Raw genomic sequence first — 15,232 nt, 5'->3', positions numbered from 1 at the left:
TAGTGGTCAACAAGTTATGATTTGAACTAGAATAATTTTTCATTATCGAACTGTTCTCGTTTTTGTGGAAGACACTTTGAATCAATATCAATATACGGGTCGTATCTTAGAACCTGTTGCCCTTCCATTTGTCACTACTGGAGGTCCTGATTTGCGTTACTTACAGGAGAATATAAGGCAATACACTGCAAAAACAGTAAGCGGTTGGTTTTATAATGAGAATATTACACTTTTACCACAATCGCTAGATCTTAATCCCATCGAGCATGTATGGGATATGCTTCATAGACGAATTTATCTTCATCAACGTTTCAATTTCCACTTTGGAAATCGTTCTCAAAAATTTCCGAAGTGGAAATTGAAACGTCAATAAACGTACTTTAACCTTTAATTGTGGCTTATTCCCATTTTTTTAATAAATAGAATTTATCTTCATCTGTACAATGTTCATGCTAGACCAGGTCTTTACGATCTTCTTGCACAGGAATGGAACCTATTGGCTTAAAACAAAATGGATAATTTAATTTTAAGCATGCTAAGGCGGTGTCAAGCTGTAATTAATGCTGCTGGAGGAAACGCATATTAATAAAAACATTTTTTTGTCAGATTTTTATACTTTATATTGACTTTTATGTTAAAAATTTCCATTAAATTAGTGCAATTCATAACTTTTGATTGATTATTTATAATTATAAATAATTTATAATTTAATTTTTTACTTCACTTTTTAAAATCCAATAAAAATTGATGTATTTATGAGAAAACCCTTAATTTTCCTTAGACATTTTGGTTGTGTTTATATATCAAACAATTTGTACCTACATATTTTAATGTCACACAAATATTATTTAACTTAATGTAAAACAATTTGAAAGGAAAATGGAAAAAAATGCCGAAATTAAATAATAGATTTGAGAAATACTGAGACAACCTATGACAAGAATATGAGAAGGATAACTAACGACACCTCTATGGATGCAGATACCGAGGAAATCCTAGAAGATGGTAACAACGTAGAAGAAGATTTAACAGCAATAGGTAACTGCGAAGATAGCAGAGAACGAGATTGCTGCTGAGATACAAAGTATGCTTCAAGGGTTGAGTCTGTTAAACAACCTCGAAGAGGTGACATCCGTTTTTTTTTTATTTCTGCTAGTTAGTATAGCTGAGTGTATCATTAAGTAAATATTTAATTTTATAAAGCAGAAAGACGGTTGAGATTTAATTTCAATTAAGGGCCACTGTCATCCGCTTATGTGTATTTCGACTTTCTTAGGTCTCCTCAGAGCGACATATACAGAAGCTCTGAATTGAAAACAAATCTCTCATGTCTTAATCTCATCTAATAACGAAATTAGTAAAAATCCGATGATTTCTTAATTGGAGAAACTACAATTAAAATATTTGCCTACTGCGCTTTTTACAAGATATTATAAACCAGATCGAGTGATGAATTTAATTTTATTTAATTATTATTAAGAGCTGCTAATTTAATTATAATTAAATTTAATTTTAGGAAGGAAAACTGCAATTTTCATTACCTAGACCCACATACGTCACCCAACAAGAAGAAGAATCTTCGACTGGTTTAGCTAATAAAGCTGTATCTCCTATGCCAGGTGTTCTCGATAAACTTTTAGTAAAATGTGGTGATCAGGTGAAAAAAGGTGATTCCTTGTTTATTCTAATAGCTATGAAGATGGAATACGTTGTAAAAGCATCAAGGGATGCTACAATTAGCAAAGTTAATTTTGCAGTTGGTGATAATGTTCCTAAAGATTCTACTATAATTCAATTTGATGTTGCCGAATAATAAAGATATCTTAAGAAAACTAGTTTTAATTTTCATTAATTAGTGTAGTTGTCGTCAGGAAGGAAATTAAAAAAAGACCAGGTAATTCCAAAGTAAGCAAGATACTCCATTAACAACAAGCTGAACTTTCATCCCCAAGCTGAAACTCCACAATCTAAAATTTCATGAACCCCATCTCGTTAAATAAATGAATAAAATAACTAAATATATATATATATATATATATATATATATATATATATATATATATATATATATATATATATATATATATATATATATATTTATGCCAGAGTTAGAATAAATGGGGAACTAACCGATAGTTTCAGGGTCACAAAGGGCGTGAGACAAGGCTGCATACTAAGCCCAATTCTATTTAACATCTATGGTGAATGGATAATGCGGAAAGCTACTGAGGGCTGGAACGGTGGCATCACCATTGGCGTGAAGAAGATTTGCAACTTGAGATATGCAGATGATACTACTATCCTCGCTAGTTCTGAAGCTGAATTGATTCACCTGCTACAACGGATAGAAGACGTAAGCTTAACGATGGGTCTTAAAATAAACAGAGATAAAACGAGAATCATGATAATTGACAGAGCTAACAACAATCAAAATCATCTGGTCATGATAAACAATATCGCTGTTGTAGATAAATTTGTGTACCTGGGCTCATTAATAACCAACAAAGGAGGCTGTACTGAAGAAATAAAGCGGCGGTCAGCAATCGCAAAAAGCGCTATGGCAAAATTAACAAAAATTTGGAAAAGCCATGAAATAACTACCGATACAAAAATGAGACTAGTAAGAAGTCTAGTTTTTCCAGTTTTTACTTATGCATCGGAATGCTGGACCCTTACTGAGAAAGACAAAAAGAACATAGATGTATTTGAGATGTACTGCTGAAGACGAATGCTGAGAATACCATGGGTGGCCCGAAGAACAAATGAATCCATACTGGACCAGCTAAACATAAAGAAAAGACTAAGAACACAAATATCAGAACAAATAATAAGCTATTTTGGACATGTCCTTCGAAGAAATGGTCTTGAAAAACTTACCATCCAGGGAAAAGTAGAAGGCAAAAGAAATAGAGGTAGATCTCCCACACGATACACGGACCATATTGTTGCTACCATTGGCACTCCATTGTCAGAATGTGCTAAAATGGCAGAAGATAGAAAAACGTGGAGGAACATTGGGAAATTTAGTTAATAGCTTCATGATATCACGATACCTGCATCAGGTTAACGACTAAGAAGAAGAAGAAGATATATATATATATATATATATATATATATATATATATATATATATATATATATATATATATATATATATATATATATATGAAAATTACTAAGTTCTCGGGAAGAACCGAGTTGAGAATTTGAAACTCGACGTTTCGGTACCCATTTTCGAGCCATTATCAAGAGGAATACGATTCCGTTCGAGTTCTGGGTCTCAATCTGCCTACTCCCCTCACTTGTGACGTACCAGTATCTTGTTTTGTAAAATTACAAGAATCATCAAACGACACTGAGATCTCAATCTGCTATGATGTTGGGCCAGGGCTGAAATAGTATCGGAATGTCTTACAGATATAGAATGTTCGTAAATACAGTTATTATGGATTCGTCGGTTTGTCTGTACTATGTATGTACGTAAGTAACTAGAACAGGATATCTCGTAGACACCATGGTCTTCATTGGAGATTTGTCTTTTACGGATCTGACGAGATTGGACAACTTGGAGTAAGTAGTGAAGATATTTTTGATGTTTAGACAATTAAGAGTTCTACTGATCTTGTCAGTGATACCTTTAATAAAAGGTAGAAAGATTTTGGGTTATTCAGGCGGCAAGGTTTCTTTTTTGGATGGAATGGGGTTTAGATGTTTTTGAATGCTTCGAATGTTTTGAATGATTTGGGTTTTGTGGTCGCCGTTTTGTAAGAGTGTATGACTTATTGAATTAATTGAAGATGATCTGTGATTGTTGTCGCTGAGTCTTATGGAACGGGAAACAAGTGTTGTTAACTGAAGTAAGATGGGCTGGGTGATAATGTCACTCGGCATTGAGATAACGGTTGTATGGGGTATAGGTTAGTAGTATAAGGTGTAGGTTTGTATGAGTGAGTTTTGAGGTACACGGAATAGGAAAAACTGTGAGGTGGGTGTTTATGAATAAGAACACCAAGGAATAGCAAAGACGCTTCAGACTCAACTTCCATCGTTAATTGAATACTGGGATGTATTCCATTTAGGTGGGAGAGAAAGAGATCTAATGTGTCTTTACTCTTGTTAAATGTTTCATGTAAATATCAGCTATTACGGGAGAGAGGGGTATCCCACTGGGACACTTTTGATTTGACGATAGAAATGATTTTGGAATGAAAAGTATATATTGGGCATGCAGTGTTTTATTAGAGATAATGGGACTTGGAGGATTTGATGTTTAGAGTCCAAAATGGTCATGGTTTCATCGATAGGAATGTTGTTGAATAAAGAAATTTGTTAAAACTAACTAGTATATCTGAGGGTGAAATAGAAATGCTTTTCAGCAGATCAATGAAATAAAAAGAGTTTTTGACAAAGGACGAGGCGTTTTCGGCTAATGGTTGGAAGGATAAGGCAAGATGTGTTGCCAATTTCTGAGTGGGGCAGTTGTATGCACTGACGATGGGTTTTAGGAAGACATTGGGCTAATGGATTTTTTGATGGCCGTCTATATTTATGGTGGATTTGGTCGTTTTTTTAGATAGGTGGTGGGATCGTTTGGGATGCGTTTGTATTCTGTGGAATTAAGAAGTTTCTATGACGGTGGCATTACCTTTGTCGGCCGGAAAGATGACAATACCAGTGTTGTTATAAAGTTCTTTGAGAGCACGTATTTCTGAAAGACTGATATTTGACGGTGGGGTTTAGAAGTACGGAAAATTGTGGCTACATCTTGTCTGGCAACTTCGCCTTGGTCGGAAGGAAGATGAGAAATAGCTTCTTCACGTTTAGATATACGTTTTCAACAATAGGAAATGAGAGAAAAATTTATTTATGTATATTTAAAATCACATAGCGATAAATACCTTGTTGATATTTGTATAGTGGAAGTAATTCAAGAGGAGAGGTTTGTTTTCAACTTTGTTTTTATTCTACATTTCGTCTTTTTAGCATTTGAAAAATGTTAGAAGACAATAAAATTTTGGGCAAATTGATTTAAATGACAGATTATTATTTTTTTCTGGAAGAAGCCACAATTTTACTTTAAAATAAGTTTATTTTAACGTTTTGATTTCCAAAAGTAAAATTGTGGCTTATTCCCAATACAAATAGTAAATTGTATTAAGATACCACAAGAGAAAAGGTTTAGAATGATATTAAATGGCATCGTCGTATCAATCGGTCGGATCTTTATTTGGTGAGCGGAGCCACGAAAAAAATTTATTTCCTATAGTTCTGTCACAGCTTTCCTATGGTTCTGTTACTAAAAGTTAATTTTTATTTCAGTATTAACTTATTATTTACGAGGATGTATTAAATTAAAATTACAACGGACGTAAAATTACGTCTTTTAATTAAAAATAAGATATTATTTGGTATTTTCCAAATAATATCTTTGAAACCAGGTTTTTGTTAATATTTTTTACAAGTAGTGGAAGTGGTGTGAAAATAGAATTAATTTTATAAAAATGAATTCCAAACCATTAGACATTCTAAACCAAATAAAATTTTTAGCGAATTAAATGTTCAAACAAACCACCATCTTGTGCCAAACAAATAAGATCTATTATACAACGCCTTTCTCGTGTCATGTCATGTCAAATCATGTCTGTACAGCTTTTTCTTTAGCATCCCCCAAAAATAAAAGTCTAGAGGAGCTAAGTTGGGTGACCAAGGGGTCATTTTATTGTGTACTAATCACACGTTTACGAAAAATTAAAACTAAATAGTCTCTAAGTGGTGTGGAGGGCTTCAATACGGGGTTTTTGAGTTCGTTAAACACGAATATTATGACAACGATGATCCTCGAGCTACCTGCTGCCCTGGGTGAACCTCGTCTTTTGAAGTTTTTTTTATTCTCAATCGAAATTAGTCAAAAGTCATTACTCGAAGAATTTTCTAGGTCAATGAACACGAATATCAAGCTACCTGGAGCTCTGTGTGGATCTCGTCTCCAGGAGTTTTATATAATTTTTATTCTAAATTAGTAAAAAGTTATAATATTCATCTTCAGCAACCTCGAAAAAACACCGAGTAATGACTTTCGACTTCGAATGAAAATAACATAAAATTCTAGTAGACAAGGTCTACCCTGAGCACCAGGTAGCTCGAGGACTATCGTCGTTATCATATTCGTGTTCGTTGAACTTGAAAACTCCCGAGTAATGACTGTACACTAATTTAGAATAAAATTAACATACTCCAGGCGACAAGATCCATCCCGGGCCCCAGGTAGCTCTACCATCTTCGTCGTAATCATATTCGTATTTAGAGACCTCGATAACTCTCCGAGTAACAAAATTGAACTCATTCCTGTCGATATTTTCTGAGTTGCAATTTTTTTATTTTTTACGTACTTTGGAAATGCATTTTCTTTATACACAAAATGCAATTTTCAATTTACCACCATGAATTTTATATTCACAATCTTTTCTGGCACTTTCACGAATCGAATGCAAAAATTTGCACAGCAATTTATCTTGCTGCGAAAAATTGGTAGGTTAAGTGCTTTTTAGTGCTTCATGTCTTCACCTAAATTCCTATTGATTAGTTTAATATTTAAAAAGCATGAGAGAAAGAGAGAGAGAGAGAGAGAGAGAGAGAGAGAGAGAGAGAGAGAGAGAGTGAGAGAGAGAGAGAGAACGAAGTGGACATTACAATTAAACATTTACCAGGTAATGTATTCAATTATGTATACCACTGATTGGAACTTCGTATAATTAGGATAGTTAATTTTTTACTCGGTTGTAAATATAACCAACCGGTTTTTCGGCTTACCTGTGATTTTTGTTTGGTGTTTGTAAATAAAAATATAAATTTAAAGTAAAACAATTGTTTTTGAGATTTCCCAAATGGGGTAGTTTAGTGACCCTACAACTCGCTCGGGTCTGTTTTTGATAAATGATGAGGTCAATGAGGTTAAAAATCAAGTTCATATTAGTAATGTAGACATGGGCACGGTTATAAACTCATTAAAATGCAATCAAAACATGTGCGAAAAAACTTCTGATAAACCAGAAATAAACGAAACTCGTCTTTTTAATGTTATGTCGAATAAGTATAATTTTAATTTTATTCATGTTTATACAGTGTGTCCGTAAAGTATGGAATAAATTCGATATTTCCTAAATGAAAAGCTTTTTTTAAAAAAATCTAAAACACGTCAATTTTTAAATTTAATGTTCTATATTTTACAATAAAATTTCATTAGACAAGGTGATACAGATTAAAGTGATGACGTTTCGTATGACGAAACGAAATCCGAAGATTTCTAATTGTCGAAACCAAATTGTTAAACCAAATCTTAGGAATGTTGGGATTTCGTTTCGTGATTTATCATCAGATGTCGCTAATGCGTCCATATCGAAGCCGTTTTAGTGTTGCTTCTACTACGACAGAAAAGATTGATTTCACGTTCAGAGCGTTTGTGAATAGCCGCCTCGAAGATTCCTTTTAGGATGAAATACGTATAAGCGGATACACAAACACACTGTATGTGAAATCAAATCTTAACTGTCTTTCCTTTTATTTATCATCAATTGCAAAAAAGTAGCCTACTTCCAGTTTTTGGTAAACTGTAATTATTTTTAGTAACGTTCAATAACAATTAAGTAGTACAATAATTGTATTAATTCGTGAATGTTTTGTATTATTGTTTGGAATTAATTTTATGTAGAAATGAATTTGATTGTAAAGTAATACCCATCACGCAGTCAACAGTAAGATTGAAAAGAAATTTCGAGAAACTGGTACGGTTGAAAATGCACGCAAATCAGGTCGTTCCTCTGCAAATTATGTTACAACATTAGATGTTCTACTTGCTTTTGAAGAAGATGCGCATACTTCTGTTCATAAGGTAAGTAGTGATCTCGATGTTTGCAAAACAACGGTACACAAAGTACGTAAAAGTAAGTAAAGTAAGTAAAATCCACAGTTGTACAGGAATTAAATGAAGATGATCCAGATAAAAGAATACAATTTTGCGAAATAATGATGGATAATAGCCACTGAAACCCTCTCTTGGTTCAAAATATTATTTTTTCTGATGAGGTTACATTCAAATTATTAAATGGCGAGGTCAACCGTCAGAATTGTAGATACTGGGCAAAAGAAAACTCCAACTGGATGCGGGAACATCATACACAATACCCGCAAAAGGTAAACGTATGAGCTGGCATTGTAAGAAATAAAATCATTGGACCCTACTATTTCGAAGGTAATTTAAACGGGCCAGCATACCTTCAGTTTTTAAGTGGGTATCTCGTACCTACTTTAGGTAATTTATTCCCCAGTGACCAACTATGGAAGATACACAATGTGGATTCAGGAAGGACAGAAGCACGCGAGACCACATATTCACAATAAGACAAGTAAGTGAGAAAGGAATCAATAAAATTGAGAAATACATATATGCTTTATTGATCTGGAAAAGGCGTTTGACAGAATACAAAGAAAGGACGTATGGAGGACATTAAAGGAAAGAGGAGTTGACAGGATAACAATTGATGTAATAAAGGATATGTACAATAATAATGCAAATACGGTGAGAACCAACAACGAGGAATCCGAAGAATTTACTACAAGTCAAGGCGTCAAACAGGGATGCGTGTTGAGCCCACTGCTGTTCTCAGTGGTACTGGATGAAGCAATAAAGAAAGCCAAAAGAATGAGAAAACTAACATTAGGATACTGGCAAATGAAACAGACTCAACTATCAGAGCTTCTATTTGCAGACGACATGGTTTTAATAGCAGAAAACAGAGAAGACCTACAGAACAACCTTGAAATCCTAGAAGAAGAACTGTTAAACATAAATATGAAAATAAATACAGAGAAAACCAAAACAATGATAATTTCAAATAAGAGAAAGACACACGCAATACAATTAAACGGAAAACAACTAGAACAAGTGGAACATTTTAAATACCTAGCAGTAATAATTGAATCAAACGGTAAACAAGACATGGAAATAAATGAGAGAATGAGACGAACAGAAAGCTTATTTAACACTATGAAAACAACATGTCTGGGGAAAAAAGAAATACCGTAGAAGGTAAAAACAGCAGTCATTAAATCAGTAGTTAGACCTACAATCATGTATAATAGCGAGTTGTGGACATTGACTGGGAGACAAAAATCTCGAGTCAATGCTATGGAAATGAGGTTCCTGAGGAAAATAGCAAACGGAAAGAGGACAGACAAAATACGTAACGAAACAATCAGACAAAACCTAAAACTAGAACCAATAAACGAAAAAATAGTAAAGGGGCAACTAAGATGGTTCGGGCACGTGTGTAGAATGTCGAATGAAAGATTAACAGAACGAGTGTTTGAAACGAAAGTGCAAGGGAAAAACAAATGAGGAGGACCAAGAGTTAGGTGGGTAAACGAAATCAGAAAAGAAGTTGAGAAGAAAGGATTGACATCGGAAAGTGCACGAAATCTAACACAAGACCGAAAAGCATGGAGACAACAGTGCAAAACTTAACTCCACCAGCCTTACACCTAACGGTAGAAAGGCTTAGGACTAAGTAAGTAAGTATTCCTCAGTACAATTAATCTTGGAGGTGTTAATAAAAGTTTATGGTTTTAATAGGATGGTGCGCCTCCGCATTATGCTTTAGATGTTCGAAGGTACCTAAACTAAATTTTTCCGAACAGGTGGATTGGAAGACGTGGACATATTGAATGACCAGCGAGGTGGCCAGACCTCAATCCTTTGGATTATTTTATGTGGGGTCATTTAAAGAATGTTGTTTATAAAACGAAACCTGCAAATATTGGAGACTTAAAAACAAGAATTCGTAAAGAAATAAACAATATTTCTCAAGAAAGCATAAACAAGGTTCTACAAGAATTTGTACAACGTTTGGGCTACTGTCAAATACAACAAGGGCTACAATTCGAACATTAAAGATTAAATTGTATTAATTACTTTCAAGTTATTGACTACTTGTAGTTGTAATAGTTTCAAGTTATTAACTCCTCTTCTTTATTAATTAACAGGGTGATTTGTGTAATTGACCATTTATTTCATTTTACTGTAGTGTTTACACGGCTCATTTGATTTTTTTAATTTTTGCATGATACAGTACAGTACTATCAAGCATTCGACTGGTATTAGCTAAACTAAAAAATTCCAGGACTGGCTTTGGAAAAATTAATTTATGGATTCGTATTAAATATTACTCCCTGTATATATTTTTTTTTAAAATGCAATAAGTGATTTTCAAACTACATAAATAGCCAATGAAAACGACATATGCGACAATGTTGTCGCACTTTTATTAAATTTTTAGTGAACGATCAAATCTTACCAAAAATAGAACAACCATAATGAAGTATCAAATTATAAGGTAATTAATTTAAACAAATGTTATAAATTTCAAACATTTTAATTGAAATGATAAACTGAGTCACTGCACAACAAAAAACAGTAACTACTAACAATAACGAAGAACAATTGAAAAAAAAAAACTAAAAATATGTACATAGTTATGATAAACCCATAAATTAGAACTGGAAAAGATACAATAATGGTAACAAAATAAAAATAATTCAAAATAGATTTTCGAAATGGAACCCTGCAGCCTGTACACATTTTTGTTGCCGAATTGTTAATTGACGTATTGAATTACGGATACTCTGGGGATCGTTTCTAATAGTATTACAACAATGTATAATTCTATCAATAAATTGTTGTCGGTTATTAATATTCACTGCGTAAACTAGTTGCTTCAATCGTCCCCAAATATGGTAATCAACGGGATTGAAATCAGGGGATCTTGAAGGCCACGAAATAGGACCTGCACGTCCTATCCACCTGTTGCCATAAACATTATTGAGATGTTGTCTCACTGCCAGTAAAAAGTGTGGGGGTGCCCCATCATGCTGAATATACATCCCTCGGATAGCAACGTTCGCGTTGGCAAGCAAATTCGGCAAAATAATTTGTAGAAAGTTCAAATAGACCTGCCCTATTAAAGGACCATCAAAAAAGTGAGGACCTACTAATTGGTTATTTATGACACCAATCCACACGTTAACCGAAAACCTTAACTAAGAACGACATTCTTCGAATAGCATGGTGATTTTCTTCTGCCCACACATGTGAATTTCGTGAATTATTTATCCTGTCTCTGGTAAATTGGGCTTCATCTGTAAATAGTGTCCTGTATAGCGTTGGACGATTATTGTTAATCCATCTACAAAATTCCAACCTATCGATCTCATCTCCAGCATGTAGTCGCTGAACCATTTGAATGTGATATGGGTATAGATTATTTTTTTGTAAGACTCTAGTTACTTTTGATTGAGTAACATTGAGTTCTCGACTTACTTGTCTAGTGCTTATTGTAGGGTTCATAGTAACGGCGTCCATAATGTCATCTTCCTGCGCTTCATCTACATATCGCTCAGTTGTTCCACTAGGAAAAGTGCCATTTTCTCGCAAATTATTAAAAACTGACCCAAATGTTGGATGACTGGGAGTTCGACGATTAGGAAATCTCCTGCGATATTCTCTACTAGCAGCCCTACCATTCCCATTACAGAATCCATAAACAAATATTATGTCTATAATATAATAACAAATATAATAACTAACACAATGTACTTAACGTATATATGACAGAAGAAATATGTATTCTTGTACACATAAATAACAATTGATAATGACAATAATGACAATGGGTATAAAATATCAAGAAACGTCAAACGGTCAACGCCAACCTTCATTTTAAACTTTTTTAGATTTATTTTTATTTAGTACAGTTGGTGCAATGTATTATTATTTGACATAAAATTTTAATCATTTACAATCAACAAAAACTAACACATACAAGAGGTTTGACTTTTTAATCAATTTAATTTATTATTTATCGAAAATAATGCCCCAATACGATCTATGAGTAAACATTTAAAATTGAAAAACAATTGATTCTATCGTAGAGATAATACAAAGTAACAGTAAAGATGTTAATTTTCTACGTATTAGATTATGTTGTAGGAACTCATTTTAATTAAAATGTTTGAAATTTATTTGTTTGAAATGTTTGAACATTTGTTAGCCGTATAAACACTACAGTAAATTGAAATAAATGGTCAATTACACAAATCACCCTGTTAATTAATAAAGAAGAGGAGTTGACATTTTTTAGTGGCCACATGATATGCTCCCTGAGGGACTCTACATATGGTAGAAGTATGTAAAGTTCCTCATGACTCACCCTGTATATATATATATATTTATATATATTATATATATGTCGTAGGCAAGTATGAAATGCAGGCATTCTCGCAAAAGCCTAGTCATTTTCGTAATGACTTGGCAGTTTGTATAACGTTTTCATTTTTACGAAATGACTTCAACCTTTTAGGCATTTGCGAAACTACCGGAAACGGTAATTCTATTTTGAAACAGTGTTGCAATTTAGGCACAGATCATATAATATAAAAAAATTTTTCCTTTCCTAAATGAATTATTAAAAGCTCTTCCAAAATCATATTCTTTTGGTGAATAAAAATTTAAAGTCAGTGCAAATGTCCTTGATTCTAGAGAATATTTGGCAACTTTTAAAAACCATCGAAACAATGCTTTGGGTGATTTTCGTAAAGAGGCCTAAAACAATAAAAATGCAGAAATAATTATACAAAAATACAAGTATATAATAATAATGTAATTCATTTTTTCTTCCCTTTTTTATATTATATGATCTGTGCCTAACTTGCAACACTGTTTCAAAATAGAATTATTACCCATGATATCATGAAATTATCGTTTCCGGTAGTTTCGCAAATGCCTAAAAGGTTGAAGTCATTTCGTAAAAATGAAAACGTTATACAAACTGCCAAGTCATTACGAAAATGACTAGGCTTTTGCGAGAATGCCTGCATTTCATACTTGCCTACGACATATATATTATATATATATATATATATATATATATATATATATATATATATATATATATATATATATATATATATATATGTATGTATATTTAATACGTGTAGTAAGCTTAGATCTAAATATAAGGTTCAATCCAAATATATTTAGAATAATGTTTAAATTTAGAATTGAGTTAGTAACATATATTTTTTGATACCCTATATTAGAATATGGATTAATTTCATTCGAGAGTGATATCAATCTTATCATTTGATAAGATTTCATTTACATTATGTAGGTACTTCTGAATACCATATTATGTTTATCGATAATTTCACCGAAAAATATTTTTTTGTATTTGATTATCTTAAGAGTCCTGTGTTACTGTGTTTTTAATATTTACAAAAACAGTCATGGAAATTGCTTCATGTTATAATTTCTAATAGAAGTTTACGTGCAAATTTGTTGAAAAATTCGGTCAAATATTATATTAACAACTATTTGCTTATCGTGCAACTTGTAGTTTCGATAAAATAAGTGTGGATTTATTGTTTACGAACACTATAGTGAAGTGACGATTACTTCAAAATTATGTTGTAAGTACTATTAATTTATTATACTCTGTTTCTTCTAAAAATAAACTAGCTAAAAATACTAAAACTTTATACACATATCTAAAGATATTGATTTTAGAGAAGTAAGATTGCGCTATTACTATTGAATAGTGGAGACATTTTTATGACAACCTTATTGGACCACTATCCTTGTGAGTAGTCTAATACATCATTTGTAAGAAAACACATTGTTTCGTCTCACATCCTATATAATTGTTTTTGTAATTCAGTTTTTAAAAATATATAAAAAATGTAATGTTTTCTTTTTCTATTTGGATGGTTTTACAACAATTTTTGTTTATTTATATGAAGACAACCATGCAAAATTGTAATGTAAGGGTTTTTCTTATCTTAAGACATAATTATCAAAGTATCTACATTTAATAATTAAATGAATTTAATATTATTCAAATATAGAGTTTATTTCGAATGTTCTTTTTTTTCATTTAGACTTACATATGTTTGGTTTTGTTGTTTTGTTTAGAGATTTACTTTATTGTTTAGTGTAAAGATTTACAGTTTAATTATAAAGTAGAATATAATAAAAATTAAAATTCTTTGAATTCAATTAAATTGAAAATTATTTAAATTGATTATTCCAGAGGTCATTTTTTCCCTTGTTGGTTGCTATCAACAAGTCCTCGTAGACACTCTGTCTCAGGACTACCAACCTCCAGTCGAGTTTTAAGTTGCCATGTTATCTATTTCTGTTGTAACTTAAACATCTTAGTTTATAAAGTAAAATAATGTAACTCAAAGTTAATCAAACAACATTTAAACGATTTTTACCCATGTATTTAGTGGCTTCAAACATGTACATCCAGATAGCACTGATGATGGAATATTAATTCCGAAAACGTTCTGTGATGTAGCCCTGTAAGAGTTTTTTAATATTATACCTTTTATAAGGGAATTTTTAAATCAATTTTTTAGGGAGATCTTCTTAATGGTCATCGGCTACTGGACATAACTTAAGTATTATTCATATTAATCTATTCTGCACCATGTTGTTGTTGTCTTCATCTAAGTCATCCAGTCCGCATGTATTTCTGATTACTTTGTTTCTTACTTTCTGCATAAGGGTCTTTCCCGCTTTCAGTCTCTAAGTATTCATCCCATTATCATCATCATCTTTGGCTCTATAATCCTCGATGGATCTTGGCCTGCACTAAAATTTGTCGCCAGTCTGGTTTCTGGCAACGTATCTTCCGATTTTTAGTATCCCTAAGTCGGCCTTAACTCCATCTAACCATCTAATTCATGATCGGTCTCTGCTTCTTCTTCCTAAAGGTGTTCCTGTCGTTAGCTTCTTAGCAATCGTATTGTCTGGCATTCGTATTATGTGTCCAGCCAAATCTAAGTCGCTTTGTTTTAATAAACGTTACTACATCTGGTTCATTAAAGAGTTGGTATAATTCGAAATTATATCTTTTACGCTGGTCGAATATTCCCAAAAGCCTTTGATATAGTAAGCTTCAGCATTATAGTAAGCAGTGTTTTGTATAAATTAACTTTAGTTCTTCTTTAGATATTTTTTAAGTGAAATTTTATTTTTATAGTCCATAGTATGCCTTATTTGTAAGGTTTATTCGTATTTTTTAAATTTATTCGCTTGTTTTGTTGGTGGTACTCACTAGGGAGCCAAGATATGCGACTGTCAAAATGTTCAAAGATATGACTTCCAAAGGCTGTTTCT

General features: G+C 32.5%; 2 protein-coding genes across 2 annotated transcripts in view; both read left to right on the top strand.

The window, feature by feature from the left end:
- Positions 1-1,835, top strand: part of Mccc1 (Methylcrotonoyl-CoA carboxylase 1) — a 44,989-nt gene extending 43,154 nt beyond the window's left edge. Inside the window, 1 exon segment of the mRNA XM_072532771.1 lies at positions 1,517-1,835. Within this exon segment, the coding sequence (XP_072388872.1) occupies positions 1,517-1,813 (297 nt within the window). The 3' untranslated portion in view covers positions 1,814-1,835.
- An 11,432-nt stretch (positions 1,836-13,267) lies between these two features.
- Positions 13,268-15,232, top strand: part of LOC140441829 (MFS-type transporter SLC18B1-like) — a 118,083-nt gene continuing 116,118 nt past the window's right edge. The window contains exon 1 of the mRNA XM_072532770.1: positions 13,268-13,518. Within this exon, the coding sequence (XP_072388871.1) occupies positions 13,514-13,518 (5 nt within the window). The 5' untranslated portion in view covers positions 13,268-13,513. The remainder of the gene's footprint in view (positions 13,519-15,232) is intronic.

This window comes from Diabrotica undecimpunctata, chromosome 5 (assembly GCF_040954645.1).
Source record: "Diabrotica undecimpunctata isolate CICGRU chromosome 5, icDiaUnde3, whole genome shotgun sequence".
In the NCBI taxonomy this organism is placed as follows: Eukaryota; Metazoa; Arthropoda; class Insecta; order Coleoptera; family Chrysomelidae; genus Diabrotica; species Diabrotica undecimpunctata.
This window is presented reverse-complemented; position numbering and strand designations above follow the sequence as displayed.